The sequence below is a fragment of the Sus scrofa genome, chromosome 13 (genome assembly GCF_000003025.6).
Source record: "Sus scrofa isolate TJ Tabasco breed Duroc chromosome 13, Sscrofa11.1, whole genome shotgun sequence".
Classification (NCBI taxonomy): Eukaryota; Metazoa; Chordata; class Mammalia; order Artiodactyla; family Suidae; genus Sus; species Sus scrofa.
In genome coordinates, this window is record NC_010455.5 from 29916799 (window position 1) to 29938842 (window position 22044).

The following is a 22044-nucleotide window of genomic DNA, read 5'->3' on the forward strand; positions in this document are numbered from 1 at the left end:
GTGTATAGAAGAGGGCATCTTAAATACAGGCCTCAATGAATTCCCACAGATAAAGTTCTACAGAACATGAGTTCATTAGGAAATAAAATTAATCTTGCCATTTTTAACAACATAGATGGACCTCTAGGTATCATGCTAAGTGAAATAAGACAAAGAAAACCACTGAATCTAAAAAACAAAAGAAATGAACAAACAAAACAAAGAGTTACAGATAGGGGAACAAAGAGGTAGATGCCAGAGGGGAGAGGAGAAGAAAGAAACAGATGAGGGAGATTAAGCGTACAAAAGTCCAGCTGCAAAATAAATGAATCAAAGGGTATGAAATGTACAGTGTGGAGAATATAGTAAAAAAAAAAAACCCTACATACTATCTTTATAAGGTGACACTGTAACTAAACTTGTGGTGATAATTTTGCTACAGAAATACTGAATCACATGCTGTGTAACAAGAACTAAGTGCTTAGGTCAACTGCATTTTAAAAGCAAACTCATAGAAGATAATTAAGTACTAGGGATATAATGTACAACATAATAACTATAATTAACATAGTTATACATTGTATGTGATTGTTAAGAGTAAATCCTAAGAATTCTCATCACAAGGAAAAGTATTTTTTCCCACTTCTATAACTTTGTATCTAGATGAGATGATGGATGTTTACTAAATTTATTGTGATTATCATTTCATGATGTAAGTCAAATCATTAAGCTCTACACCTTAAACATACACAGTGCTGTATGTTAATGATACCTCACTGGAAGAAAAAAAAAATAAAACTAAAAATATATAAAATTATATGTATTATATAATTATAAAAGTGTAAACAAACACATATACACACATACACATACTAGTGAGAGGAAGAGACCTACAAAGACTGCTGATACTGGAATTATCCAACACAAAATATTAGAGATGTCCGATGTTTAATCAAATAAAATAGGCCATTAAAAGCATGCTTAAGGGAAAAAAAATTTCAACAGGACCATAACATATCAGGCAGATTTGAATAAGAACCTCATGAAGCATCTAGAAAGGAAAAAAAACAAAAAACAGAAATTAAAACTCGATTATCAGCGTTCCCTAGTGGATCAGTTAAGGATCTGGCATTGTCACTGCTGTGGCACAGGTTCAAACCCTGGCCCAGGAACTTTCCATGCCATAGGTATGGCCAAAACAAAACAAAACCTCAATTACCATACAAAATTGAAATTGCACATAGCTGACAAAATTCTATTCACATATCCAAGCGAAACTTTTGCAAAGTGCACCAAAATGAGATAAAAACACTATACGCAACAGAGAAAACTTTTTAACAAAATTTTACACAGCAATAAAAATGACATATATTGGAGTTCCCATCATGGCTCAGCGGAAACGAATTTGACTAGCATCCATGAGGACACATGTTTGACCCCTGGCCTTGCTCAGTGGGTTGATGTAAGCTGTGGTATAGGTCACAGACGTGGCTCAGATCTGGTCTTGCTGTGGCTGTGGTGCAGGCCAGCAGCCTCAGCTCCTGATTCGACCTCTAGCCTGGGAACCTCCATATGCCGTGGGTGTGGCCATAAAAAGACCAAAAAAAACCCCCACATACTGCTATGAATAAATCTTGGTAATGTAATATCAAGTGAAAACAAAATATCCCAAATTAAATGCAAAATAACAGCCTCTTCATAAAGCTAAAATTAATATATTTTAAGAAACATATTAAACGATAAAATTATATTTAATAAAAGGCAGGCCAGGGTGTAAAACACAGGATATAAGCTGGTGTTATTACAAGAAGTAAAGACATGGGATGGTATAGAAAGGAGTGACACAGCTAGATTTATGACTGTTAAATCCTAACTTTTGTGCTGGGATCTCTAGGGCTCGTTACATTATAATAAATACATGGAGAAGAGGTCCATAAACAAAAATGGTAAATGTCACGCACCAAAAAATAACCTAGGAGTTCCTGTTGTGGCTCAGTGGTAATGAAACAGACTAGTATCCATGAGGACTTAGGTTCAATCACTGCCCTCGCTCCATGGGTTAAAGCTCTGACCTTGCCATGAGCTGTGGTGTAGGTGGCAGATGCGGCTGGGATCCTGCATTGCTGTGGCTGTGGTGTAGGCCAGCAGCTGCAGCTAGATCCAACCCCTAGCCTGGGAACTTTCATATGCTGCAGGTGTGGCCCTAAAAAGAAAAAGAGTTGAACTGATCTGTGATGGGTACTGAAGGTATTGACAGCAAAATAACATGAACAAGGCATAAGAATTAGATAGAAAGGAAAACCAAAACAAATTCATTTGATATGAACTGTTGACTAAAACAAAAGGAGGGGAGTTCCCTTCCTGGCTGGGAGTTCCCTTGTGGCTCAGATGATAACGAACCCAACTAGGATCCATGATGATGTGGGTTCGATCCCTGGCCTCACTCAAGGGGTTAAGGATCCTGCATTGCCATGAGCTGTGGTGTAGGTCACAGACGTGGCTTGGATCCCATGTTGCTATGGCTGTGGTGTAGGCCAGCAGCTGTAGCTCCAATTCGACCCCTGGCCTGAGAACTTCCACATGCCGCTAGTGTGGCCCTAAAATAGCAAAGGGAAAAAGAGAAAAAAACTAAAAAATAAAAGGAGGAAGTGGGGCAACAAAAAAATCCCCCCCCCCTTTTTTTTTGCTTTTTAGGGCTGCAATCGAAGCATATGGAAGTTCCCAGGGTAGGGGTCTAATCAGAGCTACAGCTGCCGGCCTACACCACAGCCACCAGCATACACCACAGCCACACCCAACACCAGATTTGAGCCATGGCTGCAACCTACACCACAGCTCAAGGCCAACACAGGATCCTTAACTCACTGAGCGAGGCCAGGGATTGAACCCTCAACTTCATGGTTCCTAGTCCTATCTGTTTCCACTGAGCCACGGCGGGAACTCCAAAAAATCCTGTACTCTTGAAATTACTGAGTTTTGTATGTCAACAAACATAAGATCAATATATAAAAATCGACTGCAGATCTAAATACCAAAAACAAACTGAGTATGTAACAGAAGTTAAGGTTCTCAGAAATAAATACACCAAGAGATACACAAGTTTTTCTAAAGAAAGCTATAAACAATTAAAGAGATTAATGAAAAACTTTACCTTCATTAAAAATCTAAACCCTAACTGGACAGAAAATATTCAAATACTCAAAGTAGATTCTAAGGAAGACTAAATCTCACAGAAGACAAGACATCCCAGAAGACCAAGTAGGGATTTGCCTTACTTGCTATCAAGACTTAATACAAGATAGTCACAGGAACACAGAAATAGATCCTCCCAAACATGAAGACTTGTTGCAGAGGTGGCACTGCAGAAAAGAAGGACTTTCAAATAGTAAGTGATGATGGGACAATTGGGTATTCACTTAGAAAAAAAAGTAAACCAGATCCCCACCATAAAACATATACAAAAATTAATTCCCAATGTATTAAGAACTTAAATCTCATTAAAAAAAAAAAAAAGAGTACACACACCATCACTGAAAGAGTAGGGAAGAATTTCTTAAAACACTGTAAGTGCTAAATAAAAGAAATATATAATACATATGATATATTCAATTACACCATAATTAGTAAATCCTGTATTTCAAAAGATATAAAAGAAGTCAAAACACAAGTCATGAACTGGGAAAAAAAAATACTTGCAAAATTATATTTAGTGTATAAATAACCCCTAGAACGAAAAAAAACCAGATAATTTAATAAATGAATAACATATAAACAGACACTTCACAGAAGAGGAAACAGTAATGGTCAATATACTTATGACAAGATGTTCCAACAATTTAGTAATTGGAGGAAGGTAAATTAAAATCATGATGAATTACTACTACATACTACTACATAGCCCAAAGTTAAAATTACGACAAGTACATTATATGAATGCCATACCTCAATTTTTTTAAAGTAAATTTAATTTAAAAAGAACTTCTCTAGAACTTTCCTAGTCTCCAGCAGGTAATCAATCACGTGGCCTGTTTTCCTACCGGTATGACAAAGACAGCCTCTGACACAGCCTCAATCAAGGTGTTGAACTGGTATGGTACAAGATTCACTAGAAAACAGAAGTCCTGACTTTGGTAGACTCATAATTATCTTTGAAGGGTTATCTCCCATCAGCCTCTACTCCCTCCCCACCCCCCTCCAGCTTGAAGAAAATATCTTTGGTTCCTCAAATAGCTTTTAAATGTTATGAAGTAGAAGCCATTCAAGTATCAAAACTCTATTAGTCTTCACAGCTATTATTACTGCTATAGAGAATCTGTCTCACTATTATTTATCAGTGGAGTTGTATATTCACTCATTAAAAGAATATTTTCATTCCAAGGCCCTTGGTGCCCCAAATCAGAAGTATATCACTTTGATAATTCTTGCCTTGCTCAGAAAAGAGAATAACTCACACAGGCCACTTACCTGTCATCTGGCCTTTTTGTTCCCCGCTCATAGGCAGAAGAAGGTGGTGAGAGGGAGCCCCTTCGTTTCCTTTTCTCTTTATTTTGAGTTTGTTTGTCTGGGTCTCTCTCTCTTGACCTGTTAGGAGTCTTTGGGGCAACTGTTTGATCTCTGAAGCCAACAGCATCCCTTCCTCGTTCAGTTACTAAGGGAAAAGGGTTTTTAAAAAATTTACTTGGTAGGCTTCTCTTCATCACAATAGTGTACCAACTGTATGATAAAATTCCTACCCAACAAACAGATCTATGGACTCCTCCTTCATATACCCAGTCCTGAATGTGGATGAGGCACAAAATCTAAAGCACTTGTGCATTCAATTTCTCAAAGTCTCTTCTGTAAACGCCCTTTTCTACTTTTCTCCTCTGAAGAATCAGTCCAAGCCTTCATAATTTCTAACAAGTTCTGTGGCACATGCATATAAAATGTTCCTGATACCTTCTTTTAGTAAGGCAGTCTGCTTTGTCAGTTCAAAATGTAAAAGCCCCTATAACTCTGCATATTTACAATTTGTAGAAGAGCACCCTGGCATGCTAAGCATAAAAATTTCAATAGGAAAATTCCCTTTAATTAAAAAAAAAAAAAAAAAAAAGACTAGACAACTTCTATGAACTACAATTTCTAAAGAAAACCATTTCAAACAAAGGTGATAAAAGACAATCAGGCAATTAACAAAGCCAGAGAGCTATATCTTCAAAAAAAGAATGCCAGCTTCCTATTCAAAGATGGAAGCTAACCTTCACTCAGTCTCTTTACCTAGAATAATTCTTACCCAATTCCACCGCCACTGCTCCCAAAAGCTGCCCTAAGTACTACTTTTTTTCTTTTCTTTTTTTTCGCTTTTAGGGCTGTACCCATAGCATATGGAGGTTCCCAGGCTAGGGGTCGAATCAGAGCTACAGCTGCTGGCCTACACCACAGCCACAGCCACATGGGATCCAAGCTGCTTCTTCGACCTACACCATAGCTCATGGCAATGCCAGATCCTTAACCCACCGAGCTGGGACAGGGATTGAACCCCCAACCTCATGGTTCCTAGTTGGATTTGCTTCTGCTGTGCCACGACGGGAACTCCCCTAAATACTACTTTTTGCTGATCACACCATCTAGTCTCATTTCTCTAGGATGTGTAAATCCTATCACTGAACATTTCAATGTAAATTGGTAGCTGCTGCTTTGTGTATTAGTATTATAGCCATATTGCTCTTTTCACAAGGAGAGAATTTCTCTTTTTTTGTTTTGTTTTTGTCTTTTTCAGGGCCGCACCAGCGGCATATGGAGGTTCCCAGGCTAGGGCTCTAATAGGAACTGTAGCTGCTGGCCTACGCCAGAGCCACAGCAATGCCAAATCCGAGCCACATCTGCAATCTACACCACAGCTCATGGCAATGCCGGACCCTTAAACCACCAAGCAAGGCCTCATGGTTCCTAGTCGAATTTGATAACCACTGAGCCACGAAGAGAACTCTGAGAATTTCTTTAAAATGTCTCTTACAGCGCAAAGCAGAGTCTCAATAAACATTGTTTTTGTTTTCTCATCTCAGAAAAACGTGCTAACAGTTGTTTTTTTCCCTGGCAGTAGGGTTAGGTTTGCATATATCATTCTTGCAGTTTTTTAAGTAAGCCCCAAACTCCATTTAATTATACAAAACAGTTACTACTCTACAGCTATTATGAGCATTTGTCAATGAGAAGCTAACAGAACTAACTCATCTAATACCACAAGCTGACAGAAAATGCTGTACAATTAAAACAACTGTTCAGCTCACAAGGTATTAGCACAACATCCTTTTCTGAAGTATTGTTATCTAATTTCATCTGGATTTGCCTATGATTACCCTACTTTCTTCTTTAAACTTAGGTTAATTTAATTAAAGTGTGGCTATTTCTTCACTACATCCTGGTAAAATAAGAAATCATACCAACAGTTTATACTCATCTGCATCTTAGAAAATATGTCCTTCCATGACTAGGAAAAGAAGTCATCTTATTTATTCAGGCTGATTTTTTCGTATTATTAAATGAAGATAAAACTAGATTACATTATTTCCCAAAGTGCTTCACAATTCTTATGAATTTTAAGAGTTCTAAAATTTTTTTAGGAGTTTCCGTTGTGGCTCAGCAGAAACGAATCCAAGTAATATCCATGAGGACGTGGGTTCGATCCCTGGCCTCGCTCAGTGGGTTAATGAGCCAGCATTGTCATGAGCTGCAGTGTAGGTAGGTCGAAGACATGGCTCAAATCTGGTATTACTGTGGCTGTGGCATAGGCCGGCTAAAATCTAAAATCCTCAGACTAGAGTGGGGGCGGGGGTTCCCCGTATGTGAGAATGAAACTGAAGTTGGCACACAAAAGGCTGTTCCCTGAAAGGATTATAGCTGTTCACTACAGACCATGCCCGGCATCCTTCAGAAGGCCATACCAGACTAGGTATCTACAAAATACTTGTGGCACGGTGGGGTGGGGGAACTCTCATAGGTATTTAAACTTTGCCTATCCTGCTAATGATTTCAACTCAGTGGGCCCAGAGAAGCTGGCCTATGATGATTAACTCTATAGTGGTGCCACTGATTTTGCCAACCAGTACTACCCAACCCTGCTTTCTTTCTTATGGGAAGAATTCTTTGCAACCCTAACTAGTATGTCTGGCTAGGAAGAGACTACCAGTAGAATTTAAAAGATCCAAAAAAGGAGTTCCCTGGTGATCCAACAGGTTAAAGATCTAAAGTTGTAACTGCTGTGGCTTGGGTGGCTGTGTATAGGTTCAGTCCCTGGCCTGGGAACATCCACATGCTGCGGGCACAGCCAAAAAAAAAAAAAAAAAAACCCAAAAGACACAAAAATGATGCAAAGGATACTCTACAGTTCTTTAACCAATAACATTTAAGATAATATCTACTGTATAGCACATAACCTGTGATAAACCATAATGGAAAAGAACATGAAAAAGAAAGTATTTATGCCTAACTGAGTCGCTCTGCTGTACAGCAGAAATTAACACAACATTGTAAATCATATATACTTCAATAAAATTAAAAAAAAAGATTCAAGATTATAAAAAGTTCTTCATGCCAAAACTTAAGAAAACTACCAGAAACATGATCACACTGATTCCTTCACTCTATTTATGTTGGTCAGTGCTGGAGGGGCACCAACAATAGCCACCATAATGGACCCCACTACTTTAATCATGTTGTCAACTTAAGTGAGAAAACCCAGAAACCAGACTACGATGATCTCCCTATTGTCTATTCTGTAACAATGATTCTTAACCTTTTGAAGGGTCAGTTACTCCTTGGGAATCTGAAAGAAGTTTTTAATTTTCCCCAGAAAAATGTATGTACTCCAAGGATTTTGACACAAACATCTACAGGTAGAGACTTACACAGAACTTGGAAGTACAGGTTTAAGACTGTATGCTCTAGCAGTTCCCGCTGTGGCGTAGTGGGTTGATGATCTGGCGTTGTCTCTGTGGTGGTACAGATTCAATCCCTGGCCCAAGAACTTTCATATGCTGCGTGTTCAGCCAAAAAAGGAAAAAAAAAAAAGAATGAAGAATGTCTGCACTAGTGGAACAAATAAATGGAAGAAAAGCAGCTAAAAGGCCATCACTCCAAGGAAAGCAGCAAACTTAACAAAAATTCACTAAGAAAAAATAAATACATGTTTTCAAACTTACACCAAATAGTTCATTTACCTAATTTCATGTTACCTGCTTTCAAAAATGAAATAGCTAAAGTTTTTATCAATTACCTCTGCACATTTCTATTTATTTATTTATTTTTCTTTTTATGGATGCACCTGCAGCATATGGAAGTTCCCAGGCTAGGGGTCAAACCAGAGCTGCAGCTGAGGTCTAAAACACAATCATAACACCAGATCCAAGTGATCCTTAATCCTCTCAGCAAGGCCACGGATTGAACCCACATTCTCACGGAGGCTACACTGGGTTCTTAAACTGCTGAGCCACAAAAAGAACTCCTGAATTATTTCTAAAAGAATATCTGTAAAGACATATACACAAAGCATCTCTGAATACCTACTTGTGCTCTCCTTTTCAGTTTGACTTTTCTTTGGAATTCGATATACTTCCTGTAAAAAATAAACCAAAAGAAGGGTTATTAGTGTGGAGTCAAAGTGGTGATTGCTTTCAAGCTGACTCATTTTACATGGCAACAAAGAAATGAGAAGGAATAGTCTAGTATTTCATTATTTTCCAAAATCTTACTTATATTTGGCTTTTAAAAAGCATATATGGATCCTCATCCCTTAAAAACAAGTGCAAACATATAGTACAAATACATATATTTTTAATAATTTTTATCTATCATAGTTGGTTTACCATGTATTTATTTTTAAACGACTACCAGATTTGCATGACTTCACCATCGAAGTAACAGACTAAGTAACTAGCGCATTTTACTTTTGGCAAGAATACACCCTCTGATGATCTTAATTTCCGTATGCCTTCTGCATATAAAATGAAGTCATCTATCATTCCTTTACTGGGAGTATTTATACAAACAATTCAAATATCTCACTTGCCATCCCTACTTAGGGAAGAAAAGGTTAGTAATAACTCCGCTACATAAAAACACTTCAGAAAAATTACATGTGTAAGCAAAATTCCTGCTAGTCAGCATACCTTTTTATAAATACAAAAATCAATTTGACTAACAGTCAAATGTAATCTACTTTTATTTATTTATTGGCCATAGCCACAGCATGTGGAAGTTTCCAGGCATCAAACTCATACCACAGCAATGACCAAAGCCACAGCAGTGACAACACCATATCCTTAACCCACTAGGCCACCAGGGAACTCTTGTAATCTATTTTTCCCCCTTTTCTTTATAGGGCTGCACCTGTAGCATATGCAAGTTCCCAGGCTGGGGGCTGAATCTACCCTGCAGCTGCAGCTACCAGCCTACATCACAGCCTCAGCAACGCAGGAACTGAGCTAAGTCTGAGACCTACACCAAAGCTTGCAGCAACTCTGGATCCTTTAACCCACTGAGCAAGGCCAGGGACTGAACCCACATCCTCATGGATAATAGTTGGGTTCTTAAATGGCTAAGCCACAACAAGAATTCCCTCCTGTAATCTACTTTTATACTGCTGTTATTTTTTATAAAGGAAAGATAAGATTGGATCACTACTGCTCTTCAAATAACATCTAACACTCTACCAAAATTTTTCTTGAGAAATATAAACTGTTGTTAAGCCTTGAGGTACCTTTTCTTGCTATATGAATCTAAAGCTTAGGAACGATTATATTCCCTGACAATCTCTTTCAGTTCTAGTCCATCAAGCAGCTCTTGGGCATACACTTCCTTATTCAGTCACCTTGTTAAGTGGCAAAGAGCAAATCTACACATTCTCAATGGTACCTCATATGAAGCCCTTCCTTTAGAGTAATCTCATAATATTGACCATATCTATATGACCTGCTATTTCCATTTTTAAGGAACTATACTCCAATAAAATCAAAGAACTCCTCTTTCCACATGACTTTCAGTTCTAGAAATATTTGTGGAAAATGAAATAATCCACAGGTCATGCAACTGAGCAAAGATCAAGATATTTTATTCAATTGACATTAAAAATGACAAATATGGGAGTTCCCGTCGTGGCGCAGTGGTTAACGAATCCGACTAGGAACCATGAGGTTGCGGGTTCGGTCCCTGCCCTTGCTCAGTGGGTTGACGATCCGGCATTGCCGTGAGCTGTGGAGCAGGATGCAGACGTGGCTTGGATCAGGCATTGCTGTGGCTCTTGTGTAGGCTGGTTGCTACGGCTCCGATTAGACCCCTAGCCTGGGAATCTCCATATGCCGCGGGAGCGGCCCAAGAAATAGCAAAAAAAGACAAAAAAAAAAAAAAATGACAAATATGGACTACACAGACATAGAGCAATCTATATGAATGCAGACTTTTAAAACTCCTTCAATACTTCATGTATGCTGATAAGTTATACAATAAAGGTGATAACTATTATAATTAAATGGGCAAGTATTCTGTGTGCCAGGTATCATGGTAAGCATTTCAAGTGTATTATATTATTTGAGTTTCAGAACAATCCTATGAGGTTGTTCTCTTCATTTTATAAAAGGGAAAATTTACTCTAAAAGTTTAGCAATCTGCCCAAGGTTATGATGCTATCAAATGGACTGACACCAGAGCACTTTTATCATCACAGTAGCATTATCTGGGGAAGGAATACCATTGTGGGGATTTTATGCACAAATTTAGGAGGCTTCTACCATTCCCCTAACCCTTCCTATGTAGGACCTCCCCTAGAGCTTTGGTTCTCAACACTGGCAGCACAATTAAACAACTCCAAGAAACTTTTATCGATACACTATTTCAGACAAACTGAATCTAAAATTCTGGGCACAGGTCCCAAACATTTCTCAGGGGCTCCCCAGATGATTCTAATGTCCAGGGAAGGTTGAGAACCACTGAACTACTGGCTTCTCTTAACAGTTCTCACTCACTCCTCCTCACAAGGGATAATGTGAGATAAAGAACTATGCATGTTTGTCCTCAGCTCAGAGCCATTAGGGCTCTTTCTCCTCTTGGATTGCTTCTGCCTATAAAGAGGATATATTCCAACCTCTTTCTCTGATGGATGCCTTGAGTTGTTTAACTCAATTGTCTAGCTGTGGGTATGCTACATCAGAGATAAGACAGGAAGGCACAGCTGACACTCTTGAATTAACTGTCTGACTTCTCTGTCCACCTCTCAGAGGGGTTACCAAACTTGGGTAAAAGTAAGAGTACTACTTATCAGCACTTACCCACATTATAGGGAAAAATAATTAGTAGTCTGCTAATTTTTAAAAGCTTGCAAATGACTGTTGCATAAAGTACTCTGTAAACCTAGGCACTCCAAAAGATAACATGCTCATTCATGAAGGGTGCTTAGAAAAGACATATTGAGGGACATCTGAGTCAATTAAGAAGTACATAATTTTAACCTATTTGGTTTCTTTTGCATAAGGTCTTGACATTGTAAGTATTCATTACAAACATTTATAGTAATTTATTACAGACCTCAAGTTGGGGGACCATTATATGGTATCAGAGGAAATGCTTCTCAAAAATACATTATTTTCGGAGTTCCCGTTGTGGTGCAGGGAAAACGAATCGACTACTATCCATGAGGATCTGGGTTTGATCCCTGGCCTTGCTCACAGTCAGGAATCTGGCTTTGCCATGAGCTGTAGTGTAGGTCACAGACATGGCTCAGATCACGTGTTGCTGTGGCATAGACTGGCAGCTAGAGCTCCAATTCAACCCTTAGTCTGGGCACCTCCGTGTACCATGGGTGTGGCCCTGAAAACAGAAAAAAAAAATTTTTTTTTCTCCTTTTGGCCACACCCACAGCATACAGAAGCTCCCAGGCCAGACATCAAATTTGGGCTGCAGCTGTGACCCACACCACAGCTACAGCAACACTGGATCCTTAACCCACTGCACAGGGCTGGGGAATCAAACCCAGGCCGCCAGAGAGACAACACCAAACCCTTAACCTGCTGCATCACTGCAGGAACTGCTTAAAGATACATTCTTAATTTCATTCAAAAGTTTAAAACAAATGCTAAGTAGAAAATGTACTCTGATCACTATGTTACAAACATGGAATTAATATTATATCTCAAATACACTTCAGTTTTTTAAAAAAGTATTCTGACGTTCACAAAATAGATGATTACTACCAACTAGTGGCCAAGAGCTACTATTAGTGTGTGCCTAACACTATGGGAACAAATTTTATCAACATATACTCAAGCACTTGGAATTAGTATCCTGACCCTCCTCTTCATATTGTCAAAGCTGTATATAGAATTAAACTGGAAACTCATATTATCTACTATGGGAGGTCCTGAAATGCAAAAGAATTTTTCCAAAGGCCCACAATAATGAAAACTGAGACGGGAAGAAGCCATGTAAGGATTGCTATAACATTTCTTAAGATCATTCTGTCCTATGAACAAATAGCAATAGTGTTTGCCTATATGATATGGAAATATGTTTGGAATAATGTCACAGCTGAAGGGCAGAGAATCCATTGACAAAAATGCCTATTCTTTACCTAAAATCACTTTACTTTGTTAACAACCCTACTCAACGGCATATAATGAAAGAACATTAAACTTCTGAGTCAGAAGACCTGCGTTCTACAACACAGTGGAGCCTCAAAGAATCTGATTCCCCATTCCATCTAATATTCTTTACAAATACCCTGTTTTATTTCTTAGGTGTCTTGGTTCTATTCCCAACTAACACACACATTCGTATACACTCAAATGATAATTCTTAAGGGCCAACATTATCTTATTCTTTACTGTATTTCCTAGCACCAAAACAATGCCTGGCACTCAATCAATACTCAAATACTTGTTGAACAGACCAATCAAATTCTACTTCTAATTTGCAAAACTCAACCATACCATGCTAAATTAGCTTCAAGTATTGCATATCTCATGCTTTTTATCAATAAACCTATACCACCATTCTCTTTCATTCCTGGTAAGAATACCATTTACAGGTGTCACATATAAACACAAACATTACAGCATTTTCAGTATCAGGTTACCTAAGCTGCCTCTGCAACATTTTAAAGTCTTTTCAATGCTTAAAACAGCCTACTTTTGGCCAATTACCCCTTTTCAGTCAAGGCTCAAAATCAATCTTCAGAATCAATAAACACTGAATCATAGATAAGCTCATGCAACACCAATGCAAACTACATCCTTTTTTAAGTCTAAATGTGTGTGGAGATGTTTTTAAATTGTGTACACAAAGACAGCATGAGTTCTATAACAGCTATTTGTAGAAACCTGGTTTGTTCATTTAAATAATAAGCACTTGGATAACAAAAGAAAGGGTCATTTTAGACACTGGAGATAACAGCACCTGCCACCAAAGAGTTCACAGACTAACAATAATCATGGCTAACATTTCTTAGTATGTGCCATATCCTTTAACTGCATTCTCATGTCCTCTTACACTGCTAAAAGAGGTATTATTGGTATATCTACAGTACATACAGGCTCAGAAAGGTTAAGTAGCTTCCTAAGGTCATACAGCAACACAGTGAGTTAAATACTGAACCTAGGATCCAAGCATGGATTTGTCTCTGTTCAAATCATTACTCTTAACATCTACCTCTATTACCTCATAAGCACTCAAGAAAAAGAGAAAGTAAACACACACTATTTTATACTAAAACTGGTTTGGGCTTTAGGAACGAGGACTGGCAAAAGCATTATGAAGAGAACAAGACATCTGAATTGCCTTAAAGGATGACAAAGAGTTGTCCATAGCAACAGATGTAAAACACAAACATGGCAGAACGAATATATGCACTTATTCCAACTCTATCCAGAAGTCCTGTAAAATGACAGAAGAATTAAAAAAGGTATAAACTCATTTATACTACCTTTTCTAAGAATATTAATCATATGTGAGGACTGAATATGTTTATATATTTTATTCTAGTCTGTACATTGTCTCATTCATATTCCTTTTTTTATTTGATAATTCTACTCCCAAAGGAAGGCAAGGGGAATACTGTATGAAGTAAGATGCTAATAAAAAAGAAAACAAGAATTCCCACTGCGGGTCATTGCGTTAAGAACCCCAACATGGTGTCCATGAGGATGTAAATTTAATCCCTGGCCTCGCTCAGTGGGTTAAGGACCTGGTGTTGCTGCAAGCTACGGTGTAGGTCACAGATGCGACTTAGATTTGGCATTGCTGTGGCTGTGGTGTAGGCCAGCAGCTACAGCTCCAATTTGATCCTTAGCTTTGAAAACTTCCATATGCTCCAGGTGCAGCCATTGAAAGAGAAAAAAGAGGAGTTCCCATCATGGCTCAGTGGTTAAGGAACCCGACTGGTATCCATGAGGATGCAGGTTCAATCCCTGGCCTCACTCAGTGGGTTAAGGATCCGGCGTTGCTGTGAGCTGTGGTGTAGGTCACAGACACAGCTCGGATCCCGTGTTGCTGTGGCTGTTGTGTAGGCTAGCAGTTGTAGCTCCGACTGGATCCCTAGCCTGGGAACTTCCATATGCCATGGGTGTGACCCTGAAAAGAAAAAGAAAAAAAAAAAAAAGGGAAAGAAAACAAACAATGGAAGTTCCCTGATGGCTCAGGGGGTTAAGGATCTGGCATTGTCACTGCCATGGTGCTGGCTTCTGCTGTGGTACAGGTTTGATCCCTGGACTGGAAACTTTCGCATGATGTGAGCATGACCAAAACAAAACAAAAAAACAAGAATAATGGAAGTTCCCTTATGGTGCAATGGGTTAAGGATCAAGAGTTGAAACAGCTGTGGCACAGGTTTGATACCTAGCACAGGAACTTCCACATGCTGAGGGTATGGCCACACACACACAAAAAAAAAAAAGAAAAAAAAATTCTTGGTAAGTGAAAATATGATAGAAAAAAAGGGTTGATGGGAGTTCCCATTGTGGCTCAGGAGGTTATGAACCTGACTAGTATCCATGAGAATGTGGGTTTGATCTTTGGCCTCACTCACTGAGTTAAGAATCCAGTACTGCGTGGCTGAGGTGTAGGCCAGAAACTGCAGCTCCAATTCAACCCCTAGCCTGGGAACTTCCATATGCCACAGGTGTAGCCCTAAAAAGCAAAAAGCAAAAACAACAAAAAAAAGGGTTGAGTATCTCCCTGAAAGCAGAATTAAAAAATCAAAAAGAAAAATGGGAGATTAAAAAATTAGAGTATAAGAGTAAGAAGTCCTACAACTAATAAGTAGCCAAAAAAAACAAGGAGAGAAAAAATTGAGAAGAAAGTATCCAAAAAAAAAAAAAATTTTTTTTTTAGAACCAAGAGACCTAAGTCACCAGATGGAGAGGATCACATCCCACAATCAATAGTAACAATGTAAGCTAGAAAATGATGCAATGAACATTTGAAGGAAACATTTCCCCCCCCCTTTTGGCCACTCCCAAGGCACATGAAGTTCCCTTGCTACATCTGTGGCAATGTTGGATCCTTAACCCAATGCACTAGGCTGAGGATCAAACCCACAGAGCCTCAGAGACAAAGCTGGATCCTTAACCCACTGCACCACAGCCAGAACCCCCACGAAGGAAAATTTATTTCCTCATGATAATTATATGATCTGCCAAATAAACAAGAATAGAATAAAAGCATTTTTCAGATCTACAAGGCCTCAAAATTTTGTCTACTAGAAGAGAATGCTGAAGACCAAGACTGTGGAGGGTCTAAAATTCAAGATTCTAGGAGTTCCCATCTTGGCACAGTGGAAATGAATCCAACTAGGAACCATGAGGTTGCGGGTTCAATCCCTGGCCTCACTCAGTGGGTGAAGGATCTGGCGTTGCTGTGAGCTGTGGTGTAGGTCACAGACATGGCTCGGACCTGGCATTGCTGTGGCTCTGGCGTAGGCTGGCAGCTGTAGCTCCGATTAGACCCCTAGCCTGGGAACCTCCATATGCCGCAGATGTAGCATTAAAAAAAAAAATACTAATAAAGCAAAAATACATACATACACACATAAAATAAAATTCAAGATTCTAAATTCAGTGTCATACATCTCATAAACTTCTAAACCCCTGAACCATAAACTTCTAACTTCAGACAGCTAGGCTCTCAAGAATCAAAGACAGTAAGATCCAATTTCAGTTTTCAGTCGTTCAGAAAAACAGGCAAAGGATATGGACACCGTTCTTAAAATAAGAAATATAAATGTAAGTATATTCAGTATTTTGTACATAAGAGAAAGGCAAATTAAAAATACAACAATACTCCATTTTAGCCTATCAGACTGACCAACATAAAGTTAAGACAACACTTGCATTGGCCAGGATGTAGTCAAATAGGCATTCTTATGCACATACATTGCTGATGAAGATTTAAACTGGTATAACTATGAAGAGTGATTTGGTAGTACCTAACAAAATTACAAATAACATACCATGACCCAGATATACTACTTTTAGTAGTTTATCCAACATGTATATTCCACACATGTGAGTGTATTTAAAAACATACATGTGAATCTAAAATGTATATCCCACATATGTGAATGTGTCAAAAAAAAAATTTGCTGCTATGGTAAAGAAAGAAATCAATCTAAATGGCCAAAATTGAAGACTAATTAATTTGACCAACAAGAGACTGATTATATTATGCAGTTATGAATAAATAAATTCATAAACTGGCAAGAAACAATCATTAAAATATTTATTAAATAAAAAGCGGTGCCAGCGCTATTTTAAAAAGCAAAGTATATACAGATAATATGTACAAATTATCTTTGGAAGGCTCATAAGAAACTAGTTGTATTAGTTGCCTTCAGGGATTTGGGGCGGGGTTGGGACCGAAATGTTTCACAGTATGCTTTTTGAATTTTGTCATGTATAGGAATGGTCTATTTTAAAAATTAAACGATAGCATGCCTCAGGAGCAGCACTGGACATAACACCAAAAGACCTCTATGCACTGTCACTGCATTCAAGGTAAAGAATGAGGGGGCTGTGAGGTCTCAGGCAAAGGCCTAAGGAACCTGAGAATTCCCAAGGCAATTTTTTTTCCTTTTCTTTTTAGGGCTGCACATACGGCATATGGAAGTTCCTGGGCTAGGGGTCAAATCAGAGCTGCAGCTGCCAGCCTAACCACAGCCACATTGTATCCAAGCCACACCTGAGACCTACACCACAGCTTACAGCAATGCCGGATCCATAACCCACTGAGTGAGGCTGGGGATTGAACCTGCATCCTCATGGATACTAGTCAGGATCTTAACCCACTGAGCCACAATGGGAACTCTATTTCAAGGAAAGTTCTAAATGCTATTCTTTCGCAAGTATATAACTTAAAAAGCCTTCCAGTTCAATGCCACTGAGTTTAAACTTGTCCTCCCCCTGCCTCTTTCTCTAGTCTTATCCACCTGACTCTAATCCAAAAAATGAGCTGGGCTTATGCTAGAACTGAAAGACTAGGTGAACAGTTGACACATATGCTGGCCCTCAAGGCCTTCCTAGCCCAGTAGTAAAATATGTGTGGAAAAAATAAAAGTATTTCACACTGGTAAGTAATCACTGAAAAATAATCAAAGTCGTCATGATTAAATGTTTCTCTAATTTCAGATTTCTGTTTTCTAGGCAAATTAATTCCAAATCTAAGATTTTTCTTTATACTTTCAAATTTATCTCCTCCATAATTTTTTTTCTTCAGCCATGGCATACAGAAGTTCCTGGCCCAGGGATTGAAACCATATCACAGCAGTGACCCGAGCTGCTACGTGACAATACCAGATCCTTAAACTGCTGCACCCCAAGGGAACTCTGAGCCCCTATAATTTTTCTGATTAGAGCTTAAAAAATCATGGAGTTAGCATTGTGGCGCAGTGGAAACGAATCTGACTAGCAACCATGAGGTTGCAGGTTTGATCCCTGGCCTTGCTCAGTGGGTTAAGGATCTGCCATTGCCATGAGCTGTGGTGTAGGTTGCAGACACAGCTTGGATCCCACGTTGCTATATGGCTTTGAGGTCAGCAGCTACAGCTCCAATCCAACCCCTAGCCTAGGAACGACCATATGCCTCAGCTGTGGTCCTAAAAAGCAAAAAAAAAAAAAAAGATCTTATAAAATCACCACAGCCCTCCAAGTGACTTCATAGAAGTTACATGTTGCACTCAACACAACACTGTAGTTAAGACCATCTAGAAAATACTTTTTGGATCACAACTCATTCTTTTCCCAACCCACATATATATACATCCCTGTTTGAGAAGCTGCCCCTATTTCTGGACGCTTGCCCCAGAAATCCCCAAAGTTTTGCACACAATTTCAAGGGTTCTGAAAATCCTTTTAAGTTCAACCATGGATTCACAGGCTGATCCCTGCAGCATTAAGGAAAAAAAGATACTTGAACAAAACACTAAAATGGTAATTTCTATGATTTAAGAATGAATTTGGACTTATTATAGCTACTAAAACAAAAACAGATTGCAAGAAATCTGAAAAATAATCACCAAAGACACACAGTTACATGAATTGTCTGGCAGGGATATCATGATCACTATAATATCATTTTAAAAAGGGGTGGAGAAAATATAGGATTTAAATCAGAAGCACTCAATCAACTTTCAGATATGCCACTTATAGCTAAGTTACAACCTCAAGGGCCTAGTTCCATTTTACAGCTGATAAAAACACCGTCACTTACTTTATAGGGTTGTAAAGATTATATGATACCCAATCAAAAATTTTCTGCCTATCAAATAAATATATACAATTATGGATTCAAGAAGTAGTGTGGTACCATGGAAGAAAATGAACGTTCTTCACTTCCTCATTCAAGTCTGTATGAAGTGCCAAACTATCTACTACTCTCTCTCAGTGTTCTGGAGAGGCTTGAGTGACCACGGCAGACATAGTCTCTGTCTCTGCACAATATACAATTATGAAATGTTATCTGCTATGATTGGAAGGATGTTATGAAAGCATATAAAAAGGGCAGGATACTTTGTCTTGGAGGAATAGTAAAGGCTTTCAGGGGAAAGGATGAAACAAATGAGCAAAGACATCTAAACAAAATAGAGTTTTATTTATTTATTTTGCTTTTTTTTGAGCCGCACCCATGGCATGTGGAGGTTCCCAGGCTAGAGATCTAATCGGAGCTACAGCTGCCGGCCTACACCACAGCCACAGCCACGCAAGATCCGAGCCACATGTGCAACCTACACCACAGCTCATAGCAATGCTGGATCCTTGACCCACTGAGCTAGGCCAGGGATCAAACCTGCAACCTCATGGTTCCTAGTCAGATTGTTTCCGCTGCACCATGACAGGAACTCCGAAAGTTTTCTCAGAAATGAGTTACAATGAGGGGTGTGTATGTGTGAATTAACATTAGTAGCACAGTCCTACTGGTGGGCCAGAAAAGGCTAAGGTGAAAATGAAAAAATAAATAAGGACCAGATTATGCCATGATATGCAAAGTTTGTTAAGAAAAATGGATTTAATTTTAACAGTGTAATGAGGAACCATTTAGAAGTTTTAAATAGGACTTTGACATGAACAGATATATATTTCCAAAAAGATCTGTGCTACTGAATGTAGTACAGACTGTACGGGACACATAGTAGTCATTAAGTGGTACTTATTATTACAATCATTACTATAAAGATACAAAAATAAAGGTAACTCTTAGTGCAACAATTAAGGAATGGCCTCTGCCCTTGAAGAGCTCATGGACCAGTGAGAAGAAATAAGCATCTAAGCAAGTAATTTTAGAAACCTTTTTTTTTTTTTTTGCTTTTTCTTTTGCTTTTTAGGGCTGCACCTGTGGCATATGGAGGGTCCCAGGCTAGGGGTCTAATCGGAGCTACAGCTGCTGGCCTACACCACAGTCAGAGCAATGTGGTTTCCAAGTCTCATCTGTGACCTACACCACAGCTCATGGCAATGCCAGATTCTTAACCTGCTGAGTGAGGCCAGGGATCGAACCTGCAATCTCATGGTTCCTAGTCAGATTCGTTTCTGCTGCACCACAACAGGAACTCCTTTGTTGTTGTTGTTATTGTTGAAATTTGGTAAAATATTAACACTGAAGAATCTGGGTGGGGGGTTTAGAGGAATTTTTAGCTGACTTTTTTCCTACATTTGTCACTGGAATGTGTATTACTTGAAGAATACATAGTGAATAGTATTCTTGCAACTTTCCTGTAAGTCTTAAATTATACAAGAATCAAAAATGAAGAACATTAAGAAGGAAAAATGATGCTTTCATTATGGTTATATATAAAACTAGATTATACCAATTATCAGTACTGGAACAGTCTCTGAAGTTTCCCACTAACTTGATTATGTTCCTGAAGGAAGAACAACATTCCCTGCAGGTAACTCTATAATGTACACATATTCTCCCACTTCTCAGATAGTCCTATATCCAAATCACTAAAATAACTTTTCCTAAACAGAATCAAAACTTTTAAGAGAAAAATAACTTCATGGGCTCTGGAAACATGATCATTATGTCTTTAGGCAAACAGAATCAAGTGCTCACCCCCAAAAATAAAGTGTCAAAATGACTTCATTCAAAATGAGAATGTTTGCAGCAGCCAGATTTCGTAGTTCATCAAGATTAGATATTGACAAATCTTTTTGATAAAGGCCAAGACATTAAATATTTTATGCTTTGTTGGCCATCCAGTCTCTGATGCAACAACTCACATCTACCAGTGCAGTACAAAAGCAGCCACAGACAATACATAAATGAACGAGCCTGGCTGTGCTCCCCTTAAAACATCATTTACAAAAACAGGGGAAGAATGGGCCAACTCATAATCTAGTTGAAGGTATTTATCTGACAATTTAAAAAAATGCACTACCAAAAAGTTTTAGACTATGCCTGCCTTTAACAAGTCAGGTATTTACTATAAAAATTCAAGGTAGCAGTACCTAAAATAGTGTCTTTGGGGGCAATTCCAAATTTTAAATAAAAAGATAAGTAATATTTATTCTTATGGATAGAGAATAATCTCTACTACTGATTTTGAAATTTATTACAGAAATCTAGGGCAGATCATTTCACTCTGAAACACTGCATAGTAGATTTTATATACAGTATTTGTTAGGAACCAAAATTCTAAGCAGTGACTCAAAACTTTTCAGTTGGGTAATTCTCTGAATTATTTAAACCTTCTGTAGAGAGTTCAATCCTTAACTTTCTAGGAAAACAATGTCTAATTAAAAATAATGTCTTGAGATAAAAACAAAAAAGATAAGGATGGTACTTAAGAAAAGTCCAACTTATCACATGTACAAAATGACCCTAAATCATCTAATCCAGATGAAACTATATTCAGACTTCATTATAAGGAGACACAAATCCTGTAACCTAAGTATTTACAAGAGAGGCTCTGGAATCATTAGCCATCACAATCTTGCAGCTATTTAACTGCAACTGAAACTGCCAAATTCACGGGAACCTTACCTCTTCTTCTTAGATCCAAATGAAGATTTTTCAAGTCAAGCTATAATTAATCATCACTTATAACCAGCTGTTTTGCCCTGGGAAGTCTAGGGTATATTTTCAGCATGAGGGGTGATGTACAACAATTCCTTTTACAAACAGAAAAACATGTACACGTCCCTGCTGAAAATGTAGCCCAGTTAATTTGAATGTGAAAATGAATACTTGCTCACATGTAGCAATGTGTTGGGTGATGTTTCTTGTTGAGGTCTACTTTAGGAGTCAAAAATATGTAAGCCTTGTGGAGCCAAGGCAGTGGTCCTGTGTATAGAGGTATAGAAAAAGTAGCTCACTTAATCCTTTCTCGCCAGGAGTCGGGATTTTCCCAGAACGACATCCATTGTCGGCAATGGACGCACCAAAATAACGCCGGCGCCAGTGAGTTAACCACCTCTGTCCTCTTTTCACCTATTATATTTTTCATGCATCATCCAACTTCCCAACCATCTTCCTGTTTCTTCACAGAATGCACTCTAGGTTCTCGTTTTTCTTCAGCACGAAGTTGAAAATGGAGTTGAGAAAAGGAGA

The 22044-nt window shown here is 38.5% G+C and overlaps 1 protein-coding gene across 1 annotated transcript in view; it reads right to left on the bottom strand.

Moving 5' to 3' along the window:
• Window positions 1–22044, bottom strand: part of SETD2 (SET domain containing 2) — a 111578-nt gene that overhangs the window by 32091 nt on the left and 57443 nt on the right. Inside the window, 2 exon segments of the mRNA XM_021068704.1 lie at window positions 4444–4627; window positions 8524–8572. Of these exon segments, the coding sequence (XP_020924363.1) occupies window positions 4444–4627; window positions 8524–8572 (233 nt within the window).